At 45.4% G+C, this 17,592-nt stretch overlaps 1 protein-coding gene across 1 annotated transcript in view; it reads right to left on the reverse strand.

Annotated features, from left to right (window-relative positions):
- The window catches only part of ENPP1 (ectonucleotide pyrophosphatase/phosphodiesterase 1), a 136,711-nt gene that overhangs the window by 17,163 nt on the left and 101,956 nt on the right, over positions 1-17,592 (reverse strand). Inside the window, exons 15-20 of the mRNA XM_075341480.1 lie at positions 17,158-17,285; positions 15,756-15,825; positions 14,274-14,361; positions 14,019-14,191; positions 11,713-11,758; positions 6,328-6,479 (exon numbers count right to left, since the gene is read on the reverse strand). Coding sequence (XP_075197595.1) covers positions 6,328-6,479; positions 11,713-11,758; positions 14,019-14,191; positions 14,274-14,361; positions 15,756-15,825; positions 17,158-17,285 — 657 coding nt within the window. The remainder of the gene's footprint in view (positions 1-6,327; positions 6,480-11,712; positions 11,759-14,018; positions 14,192-14,273; positions 14,362-15,755; positions 15,826-17,157; positions 17,286-17,592) is intronic.

A 17,592-nucleotide genomic window follows, 5' to 3' on the forward strand; every position in this document is an offset into this window, starting at 1 on the left:
GCACCCTGTTCAGATCCCAGGGTTCTAACGGCCGCTTGTAAGGAGGAACGATGTGACAAACCCCCTGCAGGAACGTGCGTACCTGTGGAAGTCTGGCTAGGCGCTTCTGGAAAAACACAGAGAGCGCTGAGACTTGTCCCTTAAGGGAGCCGAGCGACAAACCCTTTTCCAGTCCAGATTGAAGGAAGGACAGAAAAGTGGGCAAGGCAAATGGCCAGGGAGAAAAACCCTGAGCAGAGCACCACGACAGGAAAATTTTCCACGTCCTGTGGTAGATCTTGGCGGACGTTGGTTTCCTAGCCTGTCTCATAGTGGCAATGACCTCTTGAGATAATCCTGAAGACGCTAGGATCCAGGACTCAATGGCCACACAGTCAGGTTGAGGGCCGCAGAATTCAGATGGAAAAACGGCCCTTGAGACAACAAGTCTGGTCGGTCTGGTAGTGCCCACGGTTGGCCGACCGTGAGATGCCACAGATCCGGGTACCACGACCTCCTCGGCCAGTCTGGAGCGACGAGGATGACGCGGCGGCAGTCGGCCCTGATCTTGCGTAACACTCTGGGCAACAGTGCCAGCGGAGGAAACACATAAGGGAGCTGAAACTGCGACCAATCCTGAACTAAGGCGTCTGCCGCCATAGCTCTGGGATCTTGAGACCGTGCCATGAACGTCGGTACCTTGTTGTTGTGCCGGGACGCCATTAGGTCGACGTCCGGCACGCCCCAGCGGCAACATATCTCCTGAAACACGTCCGGGTGAAGGGACCATTCCCCTGCGTCCATGCCCTGGCGACTGAGAAAGTCTGCTTCCCAGTTTTCTACGCCTGGGATGTGAACTGCGGATATGGTGGAGGCTGTGGCTTCCACCCACAGTAGAATCCGCCGGACTTCCTGGAAGGCTTGCCGACTGCGTGTCCCGCCTTGGTGGTTGATGTATGCCACCGCTGTGGAGTTGTCCGACTGAATTCGGATCTGCTTGCCTTCCAGCCACTGCTAGAACGCTTTTAGGGCCAGATACACTGCCCTGATCTCCAGAACATTGATCTGAAGCGAGGACTCTTGCTGAGTCCACGTACCCTGAGCCCTGTGGTGGAGAAAAACTGCTCCCCACCCTGACAGACTCGCGTCCGTCGTGACCACCGCCCAGGATGGGGGTAGGAAGGATTTCCCCTTCGATAATGAAGTGGGAAGAAGCCACCACCGAAGGGAAGCTTTGGTTGCCTGAGAGAGGGAGACGTTCCTGTCGAGGGACGTCGGTTTCCTGTCCCATTTGCGTAGGATGTCCCATTGAAGAGGACGCAGGTGAAACTGCGCGAAAGGGACTGCCTCCATTGCTGCCACCATCTTCCCCAGGAAGTGCATGAGGCGCCTCAAGGGGTGTGACTGACCTTGAAGGAGAGATTGCACCCCCGTCTGTAGTGAACGCTGCTTGTTCAGCGGAAGCTTCACTATCGCTGAGAGGGTATGAAACTCCATGCCAAGATATGTCAGCGATTGGGCCGGTGTCAGATTTGACTTTGGAAAATTGATGATCCACCCGAAACTCTGGAGAGTCTCCAGAGTAGCGTTGAGGCTGTGCTGGCATGCCTCTTGGGAGGGAGCCTTGACCAGCAGATCGTCTAAGTAAGGGATCACCGAGTGACCCTGGCAGTGGAGGACCGCGACTACTGTAGCCATGACCTTGGTGAAAACCCGGGGGGCTGTCGCCAGGCCGAACGGCAGTGCCACGAACTGGAGGTGTTCGTCTCCTATGGCGAAGCGCAGGAAGCGCTGATGCTCTGGAGCAATCGGAACGTAAAGATAAGCATCTTTGATATCGATCGATGCAAGGAAATCTCCTTGGGACATTGAGGCGATGACGGAGCGGAGGGATTCCATCCGGAACCGCCTGGTCTTTACGTGTTTGTTGAGCAGTTTTAGGTCCAGGACAGGACGGAAAGACCCGTCCTTCTTTGGAACCACAAACAGGTTGGAGTAAAAACCGTGACCCTGTTGCTGAAGAGGAACAGGGATCACCACTCCTTCTACCTTCAGAGTGTCCAACGCCTGCAGAAGAGCATCGGCTCGCTCGGGAGGCGGAGATGTTCTGAAGAATCGAGTCGGAGGACGAGAGCTGAACTCTATCCTGTAACCGTGAGACAGAATGTCTCTCACCCATCGGTCTTTTACCTGTGGCAGCCAGGTGTCGCAGAAGAGGGAGAGCCTGCCACCGACCGAGGATGCGGTGTGAGGCGGCCGTAAGTCATGAGGAAGCCGCCTTGGTAGCGGCGCCTCCGACGGTCTTTTTAGGGCGTGACTTAGACCGCCATGAATCGGAGTTCCTCTGATCCTTCTGAGGCCTTTTGGACGAGGAGAATTGGGCTCTGCCCGCACCCCGAAAGGACCGAAACCTCGACTGTCCCCTCCTCTGTTGGGGTAATTTTGGTTTGGCCTGGGGTAAGGATGTTTCCTTTCCCTTGGATTGTTTTATGATTTCATCCAATCTCTCACCAAACAAACGGTCGCCAGAAAATGGCAAACCGATTAAGCACTTTTTGGCAATCGAATCTGCCTTCCATTCCCGTAGCCACAAGGCCCTGCGTAATGCCACCGAATTGTCGGCTGCAACCGCCGTACGGCTCGCAGAGTCCAGGATAGCATTAATAGCGTAGGACACAAAAATGCCGACGTTTGAGAGGTTATGGAAGCCACTTGCGGCGCAGACGTACGTGTGAGTGCGTCAATTTGGGCTTGACCCGCTGAGATAGCTTGGAGTGCCCATACTGCTGCGAATGCTGGAGCGAAAGACGCGCCGATAGCCTCATAGATGGATTTCAACCAGAGCTCCATCTGTCTGGCAGTGGCATCCTTGAGTGAAGCCCCATCTTCAACTGCAACTATGGATCTAGCCGCCAGTCTGGAGATTGGAGGATCCACCTTGGGACACTGAGTCCAGCCCTTGACCACGTCAGGGGGGAAGGGATAACGTGTATCCTTAAGGCGCTTGGAAAAACGCTTATCTGGACAAACCCGGTGTTTCTGGACTGCCTCTCTGAAGTCGGAGTGATCCAGAAACATACTCGCTGTACGCTTGGGGAACCTGAAACGGAACTTCTCCTGCTGAGAAGCTGACTCCTCTGCTGGAGGAGCTGAGGGAGAAATATCCAACATCTTATTTATGGACGCAATAAGATCATTGACTATGGCGTCCCCATCAGGAGTATCAAGGTTGAGAGCGGCCTCAGGATCAGAATCCTGATCAGCTACCTCCGCTTCATCATACAGAGAGTCATCTCTCTGAGACCCTGAACAATGTGATGAGGTCGAGGGGATTTCCAAGCGAGCTCGCTTAGGCGGTCTGGGACTGCGGTCCGTGTCAGAGACCTCACCCTGGGATCTATGAGACACCCCGGGGGGACATTGTTGTTCCAACTGAGGGGAACTAGGGGGCAGTGATTCTACAGTGCCCATGGTCTGAGATACCGGTCTGGACTACAAAGCTTCTAGTATTTTAGCCATAGTCTCAGAAAGTCTGTCAGTAAAAACTGCAAACTCCGTCCCTGTCACCTGGACAGTGTTAGCTGGTTGTTCCCCATGGGCCCCCCTTAGCAGAGGCTCCGGCTGAGTAAGTGCCACAGGGGCCGAGCAGTGCACACAATGAGGGTCAGTGGAACCTGCCGGTAGCGAGGTTGTACATGCGGCGCAGGCAGCATAGTAAGCCTGTGTTTTGGCACCCCTGCTTCTTGTGGGCGCCATATTGTTGTCTCCTTTGAGCAACACAACAGGGTATATAGCCAGAAATCAACTGTGCACCATACAGTGTAAAGTATAGCCTGTAAACATATAAACTATAATCACACTTCTGCACAAGTGGGGCCAGCACCTCAGGTGCTGCTTACCGCCCGCTTAAAAGCGGTTGTGTGGCCACCAGAATCCCTGCCTGGGTCCCCCAGAGTTTGTCTCCCCTCTGCAGCGTCCTAGGAGCTGACAGGAATGGCTGCCGGCGTCCTGAGGAGAGGAGGGAGCCGTGGGCGTGACCCAGAAAGTGCGGGAGCTGGTGCCTCACTGTGCACAGTGAGGGGGGTGGAGTATGCAAAGCATGCTCCAGCCCTCAGTGCTGCCGTGCTGTACAGCGTCCCGCCCTTCCCCTGACTGGCAGGGCTGGGGGCGGGAAGAAAAAGAAACTAGGCCCAAAAGCCGGGGACTCTAGTTATAAGCGCGGCCGCCGTATAAGCGCGGCCGGCGCAGAGTCCCAAGCGCACTAACAGTCCCAGCCGCGCCTCAGTAAAAACAATGGCAGCGGCGGTCAGCGCGGTAGTCCCCATACACAAACACACTCAGCGACGCTGCAGTGTATACTGGCACAAACGCGGTCAGCGCCGCGGTCCCCGGTGCACTAGCACACCCAGCAATGCTGGAGTGTTGCTGTGCGCGGTCCCCACGGGGACACAGAGTACCTTAAAGTAGCAGGGCCATGTCCCTGAACGATACCCGGCTCCTATCCAGCAGGCTCCTCAGGAGTTGTGGATGAAGCACGGTCTCAGTGCCTGGAGACCGATAGGATCCCACTTCACCCAGAGCCCTAAGGGGGATGGGGAAGGAAAACAGCATGTGGGCTCCAGCCTCCGTACCCGCAATGGATACCTCAACCTTAACAACACCGCCGACAAGAGTGGGGTGAGAAGGGAGCATGCTGGGGGCCCTATATGGGCCCACTTTTCTTCCATCCGACATAGTCAGCAGCTGCTGCTGACTAATCTGTGGAGCTGTGCGTGCGTGTCTGCCTCCTTCGCACAAAGCAAAAAAACTGAGGAGCCCGTGGGAGCACGGGGGGTGTATAGGCAGAAGGGGAGGGGCTTTACACTTTTAGTGTAATACTTTGTGCGACCTCCGGAGGCATAGCCTATACACCCAATTGTCTGGGTCTCCCAATGGAGCGACAAAGAAAGGACATGCTTTGAGTTATAGTTCTCCTTAAAGGGGTTGTCCACTACTTGGACAAAGTTCATCTCACTTCCCTTGTTTGCCGCTATTGAGTTGTTTACAATTACAGTGGTGAAATATTATAGTATGTTATTTAGGTTATTAAATATTTTACCACATTTTTTGCTTCAAATTTTTTTTTCCTATTTTGCACTTCTAAAACCTGGTTGCGTCTTATGGTCCGGTGCAACTTATAGTCCGAAAAATACGGTATATAACAGAAAATATCCAAAAGTGACACCATTCTCAAATCTGCATCCCTTAAAAGTGCTCAAAACTAGTGATAAACAAACTGCTCAGTGCTCAGGTGCTTGGCAAGCATGACAAGCATTTTGATGCTCGGTTGCTTGTTTACTGAGGATAATGGAAGTCAATAGGGAACTTAATCATTTTTCAGGAAGATTTTCCCCATTGGAAATTGAACAGCCAAATCACAGAGATCACAGTGACGAATCAGCAGGCAGTGTCATGCGATCACCGTTACTGCAATCATGGTGATCGCATGAACGCCAGGCGATACCCCATACGTCCATGGTTGGCGACGCATCAGGACGTACCCGTTACATCATAAGTTGTGAAGGGCTTAAATAAAGCTGCTTTATTGTTGAAAGTTCCCTGTATTTCACTCCGACAATACTTTATTAACATTCTTATCTGCGGATTACATGCGTTTTTGATGCATTTCTGTAGCAGAAACGTACCAGCTGCTGATTTTCTACATCTAATGCAAGTCTATGCAGAAAATGTGCACAGAAAAATCAGTGTACCCGCAACAGAAATTGACATGCTGAGCTTTTTAAGAACACACCGTTTGTGAGTTTATGCAGCTTCAAAGGCACAGTGGGCATGAGATATCTATAAATCACATCCACCTAACTGGAAATGTAAGACGCTGTGTTTTTGACACAGCGAAAACACACAAAAATGCAGCAAAAGCTCATCAAGGGAACGTAGAATTAATGTTAGCATTCCTAGCAGATATGCTATACAAAGGGTATAGTGCAGTGTGCAGACTTCCTGCAAGCAGCATTCCTTGACACATAACGAACAGGTAATGGCCATATGTACTTTATGTACCGCCATAATGAGAGTGAGAGTGCTGTATGGAGCAAATTAGCACCACTTTCCGTTAATTGTGGTGATCTATGGGGTTACCAGCAGTCAAATCCCCATAGACTGTAAAAACTGACAACTTAGTCATATTCATCATTGTGAAAAAATACCTTTATTATATATTTTTTTTCATACTGATCAATATGACTACGTTTCATATTTTAACTGTCTATAGGAATCCAACTGCTGGTAACCCCACAGATCATCAGAATAAACGATATACTACTTGTATTGTATAACTATATTACTTACATTTTTTCCAAGGGTGTAAGAAGTCCACAGTGGCATCTTTAAATTATAGCTGAAACCACTCACATATTTCTTATGGTATAAGATACAATAACTGCTATTTTGTAAAACCAGCGGTCTTCCATATGGTAGATTTAGCTTCTTAGTGTCGGATTCTGTAAATTGTGCAGATAATGAAAACTATTAATTCTATTGCTAGAATATTGTTACATATAACATATTTATCTATCTAATACACTAGAGAACATTGAAATTGCTACACTGAAAAAGAAATTTTTGGAATTTTGGAAATCACAGGTTTGATAGACATGTTAATGATATGTGGATGATTCAAAAATGTAAACAAAACTTTCTGATTTATTCAGTATCGAGTATGAGCACCACATGCACAAATCCCTGCAGTTACACACCTTGTGTGCCATCAGTGAGGAATGTTCTGCCACACTGAATGCACTTGGGCTCACAGATCATCAAGATCCACTGCTGGCAGCTCCCTTTGTAATTGCCAACAAATTATGTTCTAGATGTGCTCAACAGGAGACAAGTCAGGAGACTCTGTAGACCATGGTAAAACAAATAGGCCATGTGGCGTGATCACAATAGCAGGAGCAACACTTTTCCATGCCTTAAACAGAATCAGAAGGTGTTTCCAAGAATTTGGGCATTGTCCATTTCCACTGACCTCAGCCACCGCTCTCAAAAATTATTGTGATGTGTAAGACAGCAATGTAGGCTGGAATGGAAGTGGATCCTCTTCAGCAATGTGTCAAGCTTTTGTCTTGCATTCAATGATAGTCGGAGATTGGTCTGGAGACCATGTGGGCAATGCCATAAAGAGGCTTTACAAGGGAACATCAAACTGGTACTACTCCCAGGATTATGGTGTGGGCTAGCATAATCTACAGTGTGGTTGAACTCCTCTAAACTGCATTCTAGATATACTAATTGCTCACCATAAGGCCAGTTTCATACCTCAGTGAAAAACACAGACGTTTTTCACTGGCGTGTAAAACACGCACATGTCCCTGCGTGTGCCGAAAATCCCGGCACAAGTGGGTTGTCTAAGTGCAATTCGGGCTCCGTTCTCCGTGGCCCGTGATTGCACTTAGAGATTAACTCACCTGTGCGCGCTCCCGCTTTCCATGGTGCTGAACGCTCCCGCGGTGCAGCATCCGGCCGGCGCTGACCCCCGCAGCAGCTGCTTCCGGGTCGGCTGTGTCGTGCATCATGAATATGCGCGACAGTAATGAGCCGGCTCAGAAGCAGCAAGCTGCACGGGCTGCAGAGAACATCGCTGGAGCCGGGTGAGTAAAAATGATTTTTATTTTAAAGGCACGTTTTTTCTGGCACGTGTTTCACAGACCACACCACTGCGTGGTCCGTGGGACATCAGTGATGCCAGAAAAAAATGGACATGTCTCCGTGCGGCAATCACGGACATGCGGGTACGCCGCACGGAGACACGTGCAGTGAAAAATCACTGATGTGTGAGCAGACCCATTCATTATAATGGGTCTGCGTATGTCAGTGATTCTGGTACGTTTAAAAAAAAAGCACAAACGTACCAGAATCACTGACGTGTGAAAGGGGCCTTACATTGATTTGGTAGTGGAGCTAAACATTTTTTTAATTTAATTTGAAAAAAAAATTAACGAATTTAGATGATGATGGTAGCAACACATCTAAAAAAGTTAGAAAAGGGAAACAAAAGTCAGGAAAAGTAAGTGATACTAATGAACAACAGCTGGAGGGTCAACTTTTAACTAAGGAACATAATTGCCTAAAAAGAGCATGTTAGAGAGGCAGAGTATCAGAAGCAAGGATGGTCGGATGTTCTCCAATTTGTGAACAACTGTAGCTAAAAATTGTGACACTGATGGAATATTAATATTGATGGAAAATTAAGAAACATTAATGCTCTTAGAAGAAAGGGAGGAAAAATTAAAGGCCAAAAATCAAAGTGGTGAAGGGGTTAATATAATTCAGAAATCGTGCCATCTTCTGTGAGCCAAAAATCATTTTAAAATTGAAAACTGTTCTGTGTTAAGAAGAATCAAAATTTGATTTTTTTTTAATGAAAACCCAGATGACGTCTCCTGCAGACTAGGAGGTGAAGGACCATCCAGGTTGTTATCAGAAGCCTACATCTCTGATGGTATGGGGCTGCATAAGTGCCTATGGTATGGGAAGCTCACACATACTGATAAGCACTGTGAATGCTGAAATTTTAAAGTAACGTAGTCCCATCCAGATGTCTATTTCAGGGAAGGTCTTGCATATGTCCGCAAGATAATGTTAAGCCAGAGTTTTGCCAATGATAAAAGTAAAAATCATTAGAGATGTGTAGTGGCAATATTGGTCAAAATAGAAAAAAAATTTGGTGGCGAAATCTAGTAAAAAAAAAAAAAATGCTGTAAACTGTTTTATAACGTATTTTTGACTTTTGCTCATTTTCATCCACCATAATCTGAACATCTAGACGGAACCTGAAAATGTATCTCTTCAAGAAAGATAGTGACATATACTGCAAGTAGTCCCGAACTTTAACCTTTTCCCATCAGAACCAGTTTTTCCATTGTGTGTTTTAATTCTCCCTCCCCTTCATTTAGGGTATATAACTTTTTTCCTGCTGCCATAGCTATATGATGGCTTGAATTATAAGGAATAAGTTGTAGTTTTAATCTACATCAGTCCCATTGCTATACAGTTTACAGAAAAATGGGCAAAAATTCCAAGTGGGATCAAGTGGTGAAAAAATAAATTCAATTCTGCCATTTTTAGGTGGGTTTTTTTGTCTCATTCAATGTGTAATAAAATTGCCCTGCATCCCTACTCTTAAGGCATGTTCAGATGAGCATATTATATGGACACCGGCTGTCCATGTGAGCCATGGACCATACATGGAGAGCACGTGTGTGGCGCCCTGTGTCTACTCGCCACAGATAATAATTACATGTATATTTCCATCTATATGACAAGTATTGATAGCCTTAATGAGAATTTGGTTATCTCTGCCGCTCACTACAAACGCTCACATTTGCACACACTCCCTTACTGGGGTTATTCTCTTGAGCAATAACCAACGCTTGAGAGAGAGCCCTAGAAGGAGAAAGGAAAGGAGCTTAGCTCTGAGATAAATTTCAGTTAGTGGCAGTTAGTCGATGTGTGAAGTGAAGTGAGGAGCATACTAAAGAGAGGTCCTGTCCTGAGGTGATTTCGGAAACCTCTGGAGGGGCGAGCCACACTTGTCAGGGTATTAGTCCCTAGGTCACCAGTGCTTTTAAGTTCGGTGACAAAACTGAGAGACTGCAGTCTTTTTACAAGGGACAATGCAATTCCTGGGAGAACAGTGGCATGTGTAAGTCTGGACGTTTCCAGAAGAAATAGAGAGTCTTCTTTCAGGATTCCAGTCACCTGCTCGCCAGACGGGATAATCAGTCCAGATTGTTCTTGTCTTGGGAATCCCAAGTTACCAAGATATTTACTCCCAGGTGGGAAAATAGTGGCAGAGGAAGAGTACACCATCACCATACAGCAGAGGAACCAACTCTCATCAAGGCAGGAAGTACCCCCCATTCTTGCATGCTGTGTTATCACCCTGCAGAGCTTTAGTAAAAGGTTAAGGCTCCCTGTTCTGCCTCTGACTGAATTATTCCCTGCTGCGCCATTCCCTACCTCAACACATACCCCAGGACCAAGCCTTAGTTGGGGGGGGGGGCGGCAAGAGGACAACCCTCTGGCACTGCACGTCACCACCTAACTCCTGGGGCCCACTAGCAGTGCCCGGCCATACCACAGTTGAACATCCCAACTGGCGTGGCAAACTCTATTTTATTTTCTTTCTCCCCTTTTTAAATAATATTTTACTCCCCATTACAAAAAGCCTGTCGCTCGTGCCCGGTACAGCAAAGTCGCTGCTCGGAGCCACCACCACGATATCAGAGGCCTCCGGGGCGGCACATAGCCAATTTTCACCAGAAATCGCAGCAAGCATTACTTTGATGAAGCCAGACCAGTGCATGTAAATAGCAGGCAGCTCTTGCGCTCATGCACTATGCAGACAACCACACAAAGTTGTGCTCAAAGTCAGTCCCATCCACAATTCCCTGGTGTGACTGGTTCAACTTTTAGTATAGTCGTCAGAACCTAGACTTGATATCAGTACAATTACTTTAATATACATGTTTTTTTCCTTTCTAGTTTTACAAAATATAAGAACTATGTAAAACAAATGGTTTGTGTCACCATTTTGTGGAGCACAATTTTACTTCTTATCAAGGCCTGTTTTTGGGTGCTGTGAGGTATAGCTTATATTGGCAGCACTTTGAGCTACAAATTTTCTATTGTATTTCTTGGAAAGATGCAGAGATCGAAAAACTGCATTTTTTTCTTTATGGCATTGAAATTATGGTTGGACTAATTAATATTTTTATAGATGGGACTTTTACAAATGTATCAACAAAAAATTATTATTTTTTTAGTATTTTTTATTTTTTGAACGAGAAATTTTTTTTTTTTACTAATCTTGTATATTTTTAGTCTCCCAAAGTGACTGCTACGTTAGTTTTGAAGTATAAGGAGAAATTCATGCTTTTCCAGGAGTACCAACATGGGGCAGCAATTCTGGCCTTCAGTCAGCTACCAACTGCTATGGTAACCCACTAGCACGTCCCAATTGTGTATAAAGGGAAAGGATGCTTTCAGAGACCTAATCACCATGATCATACCTCTTAAATGCTGCTGTGAGAGATTAAACGGCAACAAGTGTATCCACAGCAGTGATGGGTGCCGTCTCCGATCAATGGCAGATGCCGGCTATATAACACAGCCAGCATCTGCAGTGTATGATCAGGCTCAGCTCTCAAGCCTGCTCTGTACAATAGCATCCAACATACATGTATGTCATACGTTGGAGAGGGTTCAATCTATACCAGTGTAGCGTGGCCTAAGCTAGCTACCAAATTAATTTGGCAGCACAATGTTGGATGCCTGACAGGCACCTGGGGACTTTTCAGAGACCAGGGAAGAGGTTTTCACAGCATTTACCTTTTCGTTCATCAAATTCATTAGGTTGCGAGATGTCCATTCTATTGCTCCTATTTTAGGCCCCTGCTATCTTCATCCACCTTTGCATCTTTGTAAGGCTAATCTCAGATAGAGCAACCATGTTTTGGCTTTTATGCCATCAAGAACCACGTAAATAACCATATGTAGTTATCATATACACAAACAATTTCAAAGCACATCGTTTTACTCCAAGAACAAAATATGTAAAATCTACGTGCTGTCAACCACATGCAGTCATGGCTCCACTATATGACCTTACACTCTCGATAACTATCCAAGCATTTTTGATCATTTTTGCTTTAATAAATATTTAATCACTACCTTGCTGTGGTGTGAGTGTTAATTGTTTTTTATATCCAGCTTCTGTCTGCAAGAAAATAAATTGTATTAAGGCATCTACATAAATTACCTTTTGCAATACATAATATAATATTTAACCATATGACAGCGCTCAGTCTAATATGGCCCCAAACTGTATATCTGTATTCTTATACAGATATATACAGAGGAGTGTGACCTTGAAGAAACAGCTGTAGGCCAGTTGGTTGCATCAGTCCTTTCTTGTACGTGTAACAACCCTTGCAATGCTACGAAAGGAGAATGGTGAGTTCCACTGTCTTTTCTCTCTTCGGATTAGAAATTCACTTGGACACTTGAGCTCTCTCACTCTGTATTGTGGCTCATAAAAAGCTTTTGACTATACAGGCAATCTGACATGGATTATAAAAGTAACCACAATAAATCAGTTTTAAGTAGAGCTGAGCAAAGTCATTTGAATAGAAATGAATTCTCGATTTTACAAAAATCTGCATTTTCTAGAATATGGATTATTTTGTAATTCACTTTTTGAAAATTCAACAATATGGTGGCTAGCTGCAGTTCATCTACCCTGAACCATAGAAAAAGGTTAAAAAAAATAAAAATCTATATATTATATATATATATATAGATATATATATATATATATATATATATATATATATATATATATATATATATATATATATATATATATATCTATATATATATATATCTATCTATATATCTATCTATATATCTATCTATGATAATGCTCACGTCACCGCTCACCTATCCTGCCACCAAATGTCTTATCTTCTGCACTTCATTTTTTTCAGCCTTGACGAATCGCACCTGTTTTACTCTGTGCCGGGTCTTCCACCACAGAGGAGGTCTCTGACATCACGGGGCACATAATATTGTCCCAGTGTATATAGTTCCCCAAGGTGTTGACTAGACCTCGGCCGATGCACATTGTGACGCCCTGGTAAAACCAGGTAGTCACACACTAGGCCCCTGCATAACACCTTCCCTCACCTAGGTCACATACAGCCGACCTGAAACCCTAGTCCCCCCACTCAGGGCAAGACAGGCACACCAGTGGGTGGGACCAAGCAGTTAGGAAACGCCCACCTAGGGGTCTAGACAGCCCGGGGCGGCAAAACAAACAGATGAATTTGTAGTTCAAGTTGAGAGGAGTGGAGGCTGGAGCTAGGTGTAGCTCCAGCGGAGAAGTTCAAGTTGGACGGTGCCAGGGTCGGAGCCCTGGTACCTTGGCTAGGTTGCAGACGGTGGTCACAGTCAGCAGGGGACGGGAAGAAGACTTGGCATATCTGAGGAGGACCGGGACAGGGTTGGAACCCGCCGGTACCGACACTGGAGACCCGACCGGAAACCGTGCACAGAGGGGGTACTCAAACCCTGAAGCCAGGAACGGAACCAACGGCCTAGCTAATCAACCGATAGAGGGCAGGATTGCAGGTCCTGTCTCAACCAAAGTCCCAAAAGCAGACAACCACCCACAAAGAGGGATAGGGCAACCGCCAGGGCCCATAGATCCCACGGGTCAGCGTCAGCGGGCACGGCTCCTCAGGCACACAGAAAGCCGTGTTCCACACCGGGAAGTCTAAAAAAACAACCACAACTAGTGCAGAGGACAAGATGGTGACCACCAGGCCGGGTGGGCGACCAGAATACAACCGGCCTCGGCGGCCGGCCACCAGCACCTTGGTTTACCAAAAGACTCTTGTGATTCATTTAATTGTGAGTAACCAAACATCCCCTGGTCCATCCGGGTGCGCAGGCCCCTTCCATCGCCATACCACGCACAGAGACACTGGGCCCCAGGGCAACCATCCCTACCCATGGAGGGGTTAACATCCGACTGCCACTACATCTCCCCCGGGTATCCCACAACAGCAGCGGTGGTGTCCCACTTCAGCACACACTGTGTGTGGCGTCAAGAACCAAATACGGCCAAAGCCGTACAACTATGTCCCCTTTTCATTCGGCGTGTCAAGCCACACAGCGGGTCCGGATCCGAGCAGCCCGGTTGCTATGGGCGTGGGGGCGGCACACACATCATAACATCATGGTACACAGTGACGTCAGAGGCCGCCTTAGTGCCAGAAGACCTGGCATAAAGTGAGAAGAAGCACGGAGGACCGGTTGAGAGTAATGGGATAAAAGATTTTTTTTTTTCTTAACATACTAAATTTGATCATCTTGAAGTCTAAGTTATCTAAATAATAATGAATGCAGTTTATATTGTAAAACATTGCAACAGATTTGCTTCAAGCTCTTTAACAATGACAATCTGATGTACTTACTAGGGAGTCACAAGAGCAGCCAAAGCTGTTCACCTTTGCCCCATGGATAACGGAGCACTGGAAGGGCTCAGAAAGCTCTTTTGGAAACGATGGCTCGAAAACAGGCTGCTTAAGTAAATGGTTAAGACTTCCATGGGTTCCATTATTGGGAGCAGGTTCAATTTCTAATAAATCTGTAAATGACACAGAAAGTGTCTATGTAAAATGGGCAATGTTCAAGTATACAATGTTATAAAGTACAATGACATTACTCACCACACATCAGATTATAGATTTCTATGTTCTCAAATGGCTGCACTTCTATTCCATGCTTTAACTTGGGCCCATAACCAATGAAAAGAGCCTGCAATAAAAGGAACCAGAAGGAGAGTATGACCTTTTATCATTTTTTTTCCCATGTTTTCTCTAAATGGTCCATTACTTAAAATCCATATAGAGTATTGGTGTAGCCTAGTACTAGGAAACGGATGCACTTTACCCCTATTGTTCAGGGAATCAATCTTCCCTACACAACAGATGACTTTTACATGTTGTGATACTGCCAAATAGTCTGTGAGCATTGCCATTACTTCTATTACTTGTACAGTGGTAAATAATTAGCCAATATCCGTTATTAAGAACTGTATGCTGTGAAAGAACAATCAGTTGGATTGATAACACATGGTCTGGTTTTTATAAATCACTTATCAATGAACATTATGAGAAAATTGAATGGGATTCTTATTCACTTAGGGTAGAGGAAAGCATAGTAAATGTAACTGCACATTCAGGTAACTTTTCAGTATAAGCTGTCGTGTGTGTATGAGGATTAACCCTATTTCTAGATATTATATAACTTATATGGTGTAATGTTTTAACATTTTTTTCCCGCTGTACTATAGAAGCGCAGTATTTATTCCCCTTTCTCCCTCCAGCCTCTCATCCAACTCATCTCCTTACACCTTTACAGGCATCAGGTGTCATTTGATCCATGGCTGAAGACAGAACTGTAGACAGCTTTGAACAGTTTGTGGCAAATAAATAAGGAGTGACAAGAAAGTAACATTTTCCTATGTTAAAATATATTAAATAGTGTTTGCGTTTGAACTGTTAATTTCTGAAAAAATGTAATGTGCGGTCACCACAAGATAAGTACACAGCTGGGGGCTGCAGCATGTGGCAGTATACATTATCTGTGCTGGGTATCATAATATGGGGGGACCCTACTCCAATTTATTTATTTATTTTTACACTAAAGACACGCACACACAGCGCCTGTGATTGAAAGCAGTCAGACACATTGTAACACATCAGAGATGCTGGGACTGCCGGTGGGCGGGGTAAGCAATGCATATGTATGAAGGATAATGAGCTGACCCGGAAGTAGCGTTACAGCAGAGCGGGATACTGGCAAGTATAAAGTACCGGTACTTCATCTAATCCTCATCCCTTCTACCACCATTTTAAAGTGCCAGATTCTGAGATCCATAGATTATATGAGGACAGGCGTCTGGGCAGATATCCGGGATAAGTTCCTGGCCGTTTTTTGGGTTTTTTTTAAACCCGGTTGGATCCGCAGATCCCAGGCATCTGTGAGTCCGCTCATCACTAACAGTGACCCAATAGGTTTCCCCATGATGGCTGAAATGACTGGAAAGAAATGGATTAGTAGAATATATAACATGATTGAAAAGACAATTTAGAAAAATTTTGCTCAACCAATATCATGGTGAACTATGATCTTACATATTTTATTACCTGCATGTTGTTGAAAAGGTTGTCAGATCCATGAAAACCACCATTGCACACTTTTACATCTTCAGGTGACCTAAATAGACATTAATACTTTATATACTGTATATATATATATATATATATATATATATATATATATCTTATATGGAAAAATAATAAACCAGGTAGAAAGTGTGGTTACACTGTCTAAATACAAGTCACATCAATATAAGGGTGAATATTACTACAATATCAGCTAGTAATAGGCTCAATAGCTGAGGGACTGGGATTAACAATTTTTTAGCATAACTATAAGGCACTTGATTTATTGATTACTACAAGGTAATATACCATAAGTAAATAGAGTTCCTCTAGAAAAACAGAATTAAAGCTGATCGGACACATTTTATTAGTCAGTCAAATTCTGAAACACTTTGCTCGACTAAATATACATGTAGAAGGAGTGGGCTGCAGAGACCTCTTTTGCAGTTGCTTAGCTTCTTTGGAAGAATCAAGCATGTTAAAATTCCACATGCCCAATCTTTTTTTTCAGAATCTGCCAAAAACACAATAGTATGCTGCACTATTTTTGTATCATGAAATGCCCAACATCTTAAAACCCGATGGACTTATGACACCCTATGGGCACCACTGGCTTCTGCTGTGTGTCAGATCAGCACTATTGGTAATTTTATTCTTTAGTTTCTATGTTGGCCTAGGTGTAACTAAAGGCCACTTTACACACAGCGACATCGCTAGCGATGGAGCTGGTTAAAGCACCCGCCCCCGTCAGTTGTGCGTCACGGGCAAAATCGTTGCCCGTGGCGCACAACATTGCTAGGACCCGTCACACATACTTACATGCCTAGCGACGTCGCTGTGGCTGGCAAACTGCCTCCTTTCTAAGGGGGTGGTTCGTTTGGAGTCACAGGGGAGTCACTAAGCAGCTGCCCAATAGAAGCGGAGGGGCGGAGATGAGCGGGACGTAACATCCCGCCCACCTCCTTCCTTCCTTCCTTCCTCATTGCGGGCGGCCGCAGGTACGTTGATGTTCCTCGTTCCTGCGGTGTCACACATAGCGATGTGTGCTGCCGCAGGAACGACAAACAACCTGCGTCCTGCAACAATCAACGATAATCAGGATTAGAACGACATTTCAACGATCATCGATTAGGTGAGTAATTTTGATCGTTAACTGTCGTTCGTACGTGTCACACACAACGACGTCGCTAACGAGGCCGGATGTGCGTCACAAATTCCGTGACCCCAACGACATCTCGTTACCAATGTCGTTGTGTGTAAAGCCCCCTTAAGCCTTAGTTGATTTGAGGTTCGTGAAACAACCCATCAGTGTATTTTTCTTGCAGAGCAAAGCAATGGGTCACTGTAATTTCTATATTTAAAAAAAGAAAATAATCTCACTTACTTTACAACTTGCCATTTTGGATCACTGTAAAAGTGAAGCGATTCAATTCGATCATTGTTGGCAAAATGAAAGCGTTTTGGTAAATATTGCTTGAGAAACGGCTTGAAATGCTGGTCAAGTTTTCTGCACTGAGGAAAAGAAATACAGAAACACGTGTGAAATTCCCCTAGACATGCCTCCAATAATCCCACATTTTTTATGGAGCTCACATAGTTGTAGATGGGGCCAATGAATGGTGTACACAGAAAGTTGCCAATTATTAGTGTGTGAGGTTATACAGAGCTCAGCATTCATAGAACTGTTAAATCTACAGTTCAGCAAGGAGTGATTTTACCAAAATTACACAAAGCATACCAAAATGACAACACTGGAATCAGAGTCTTTGTCCCCATATAATGCTGCCCTCAGATTACATGAAAACGAAGTAACAGTTTT

Source organism: Anomaloglossus baeobatrachus, chromosome 3, assembly GCF_048569485.1.
Source record: "Anomaloglossus baeobatrachus isolate aAnoBae1 chromosome 3, aAnoBae1.hap1, whole genome shotgun sequence".
In the NCBI taxonomy this organism is placed as follows: Eukaryota; Metazoa; Chordata; class Amphibia; order Anura; family Aromobatidae; genus Anomaloglossus; species Anomaloglossus baeobatrachus.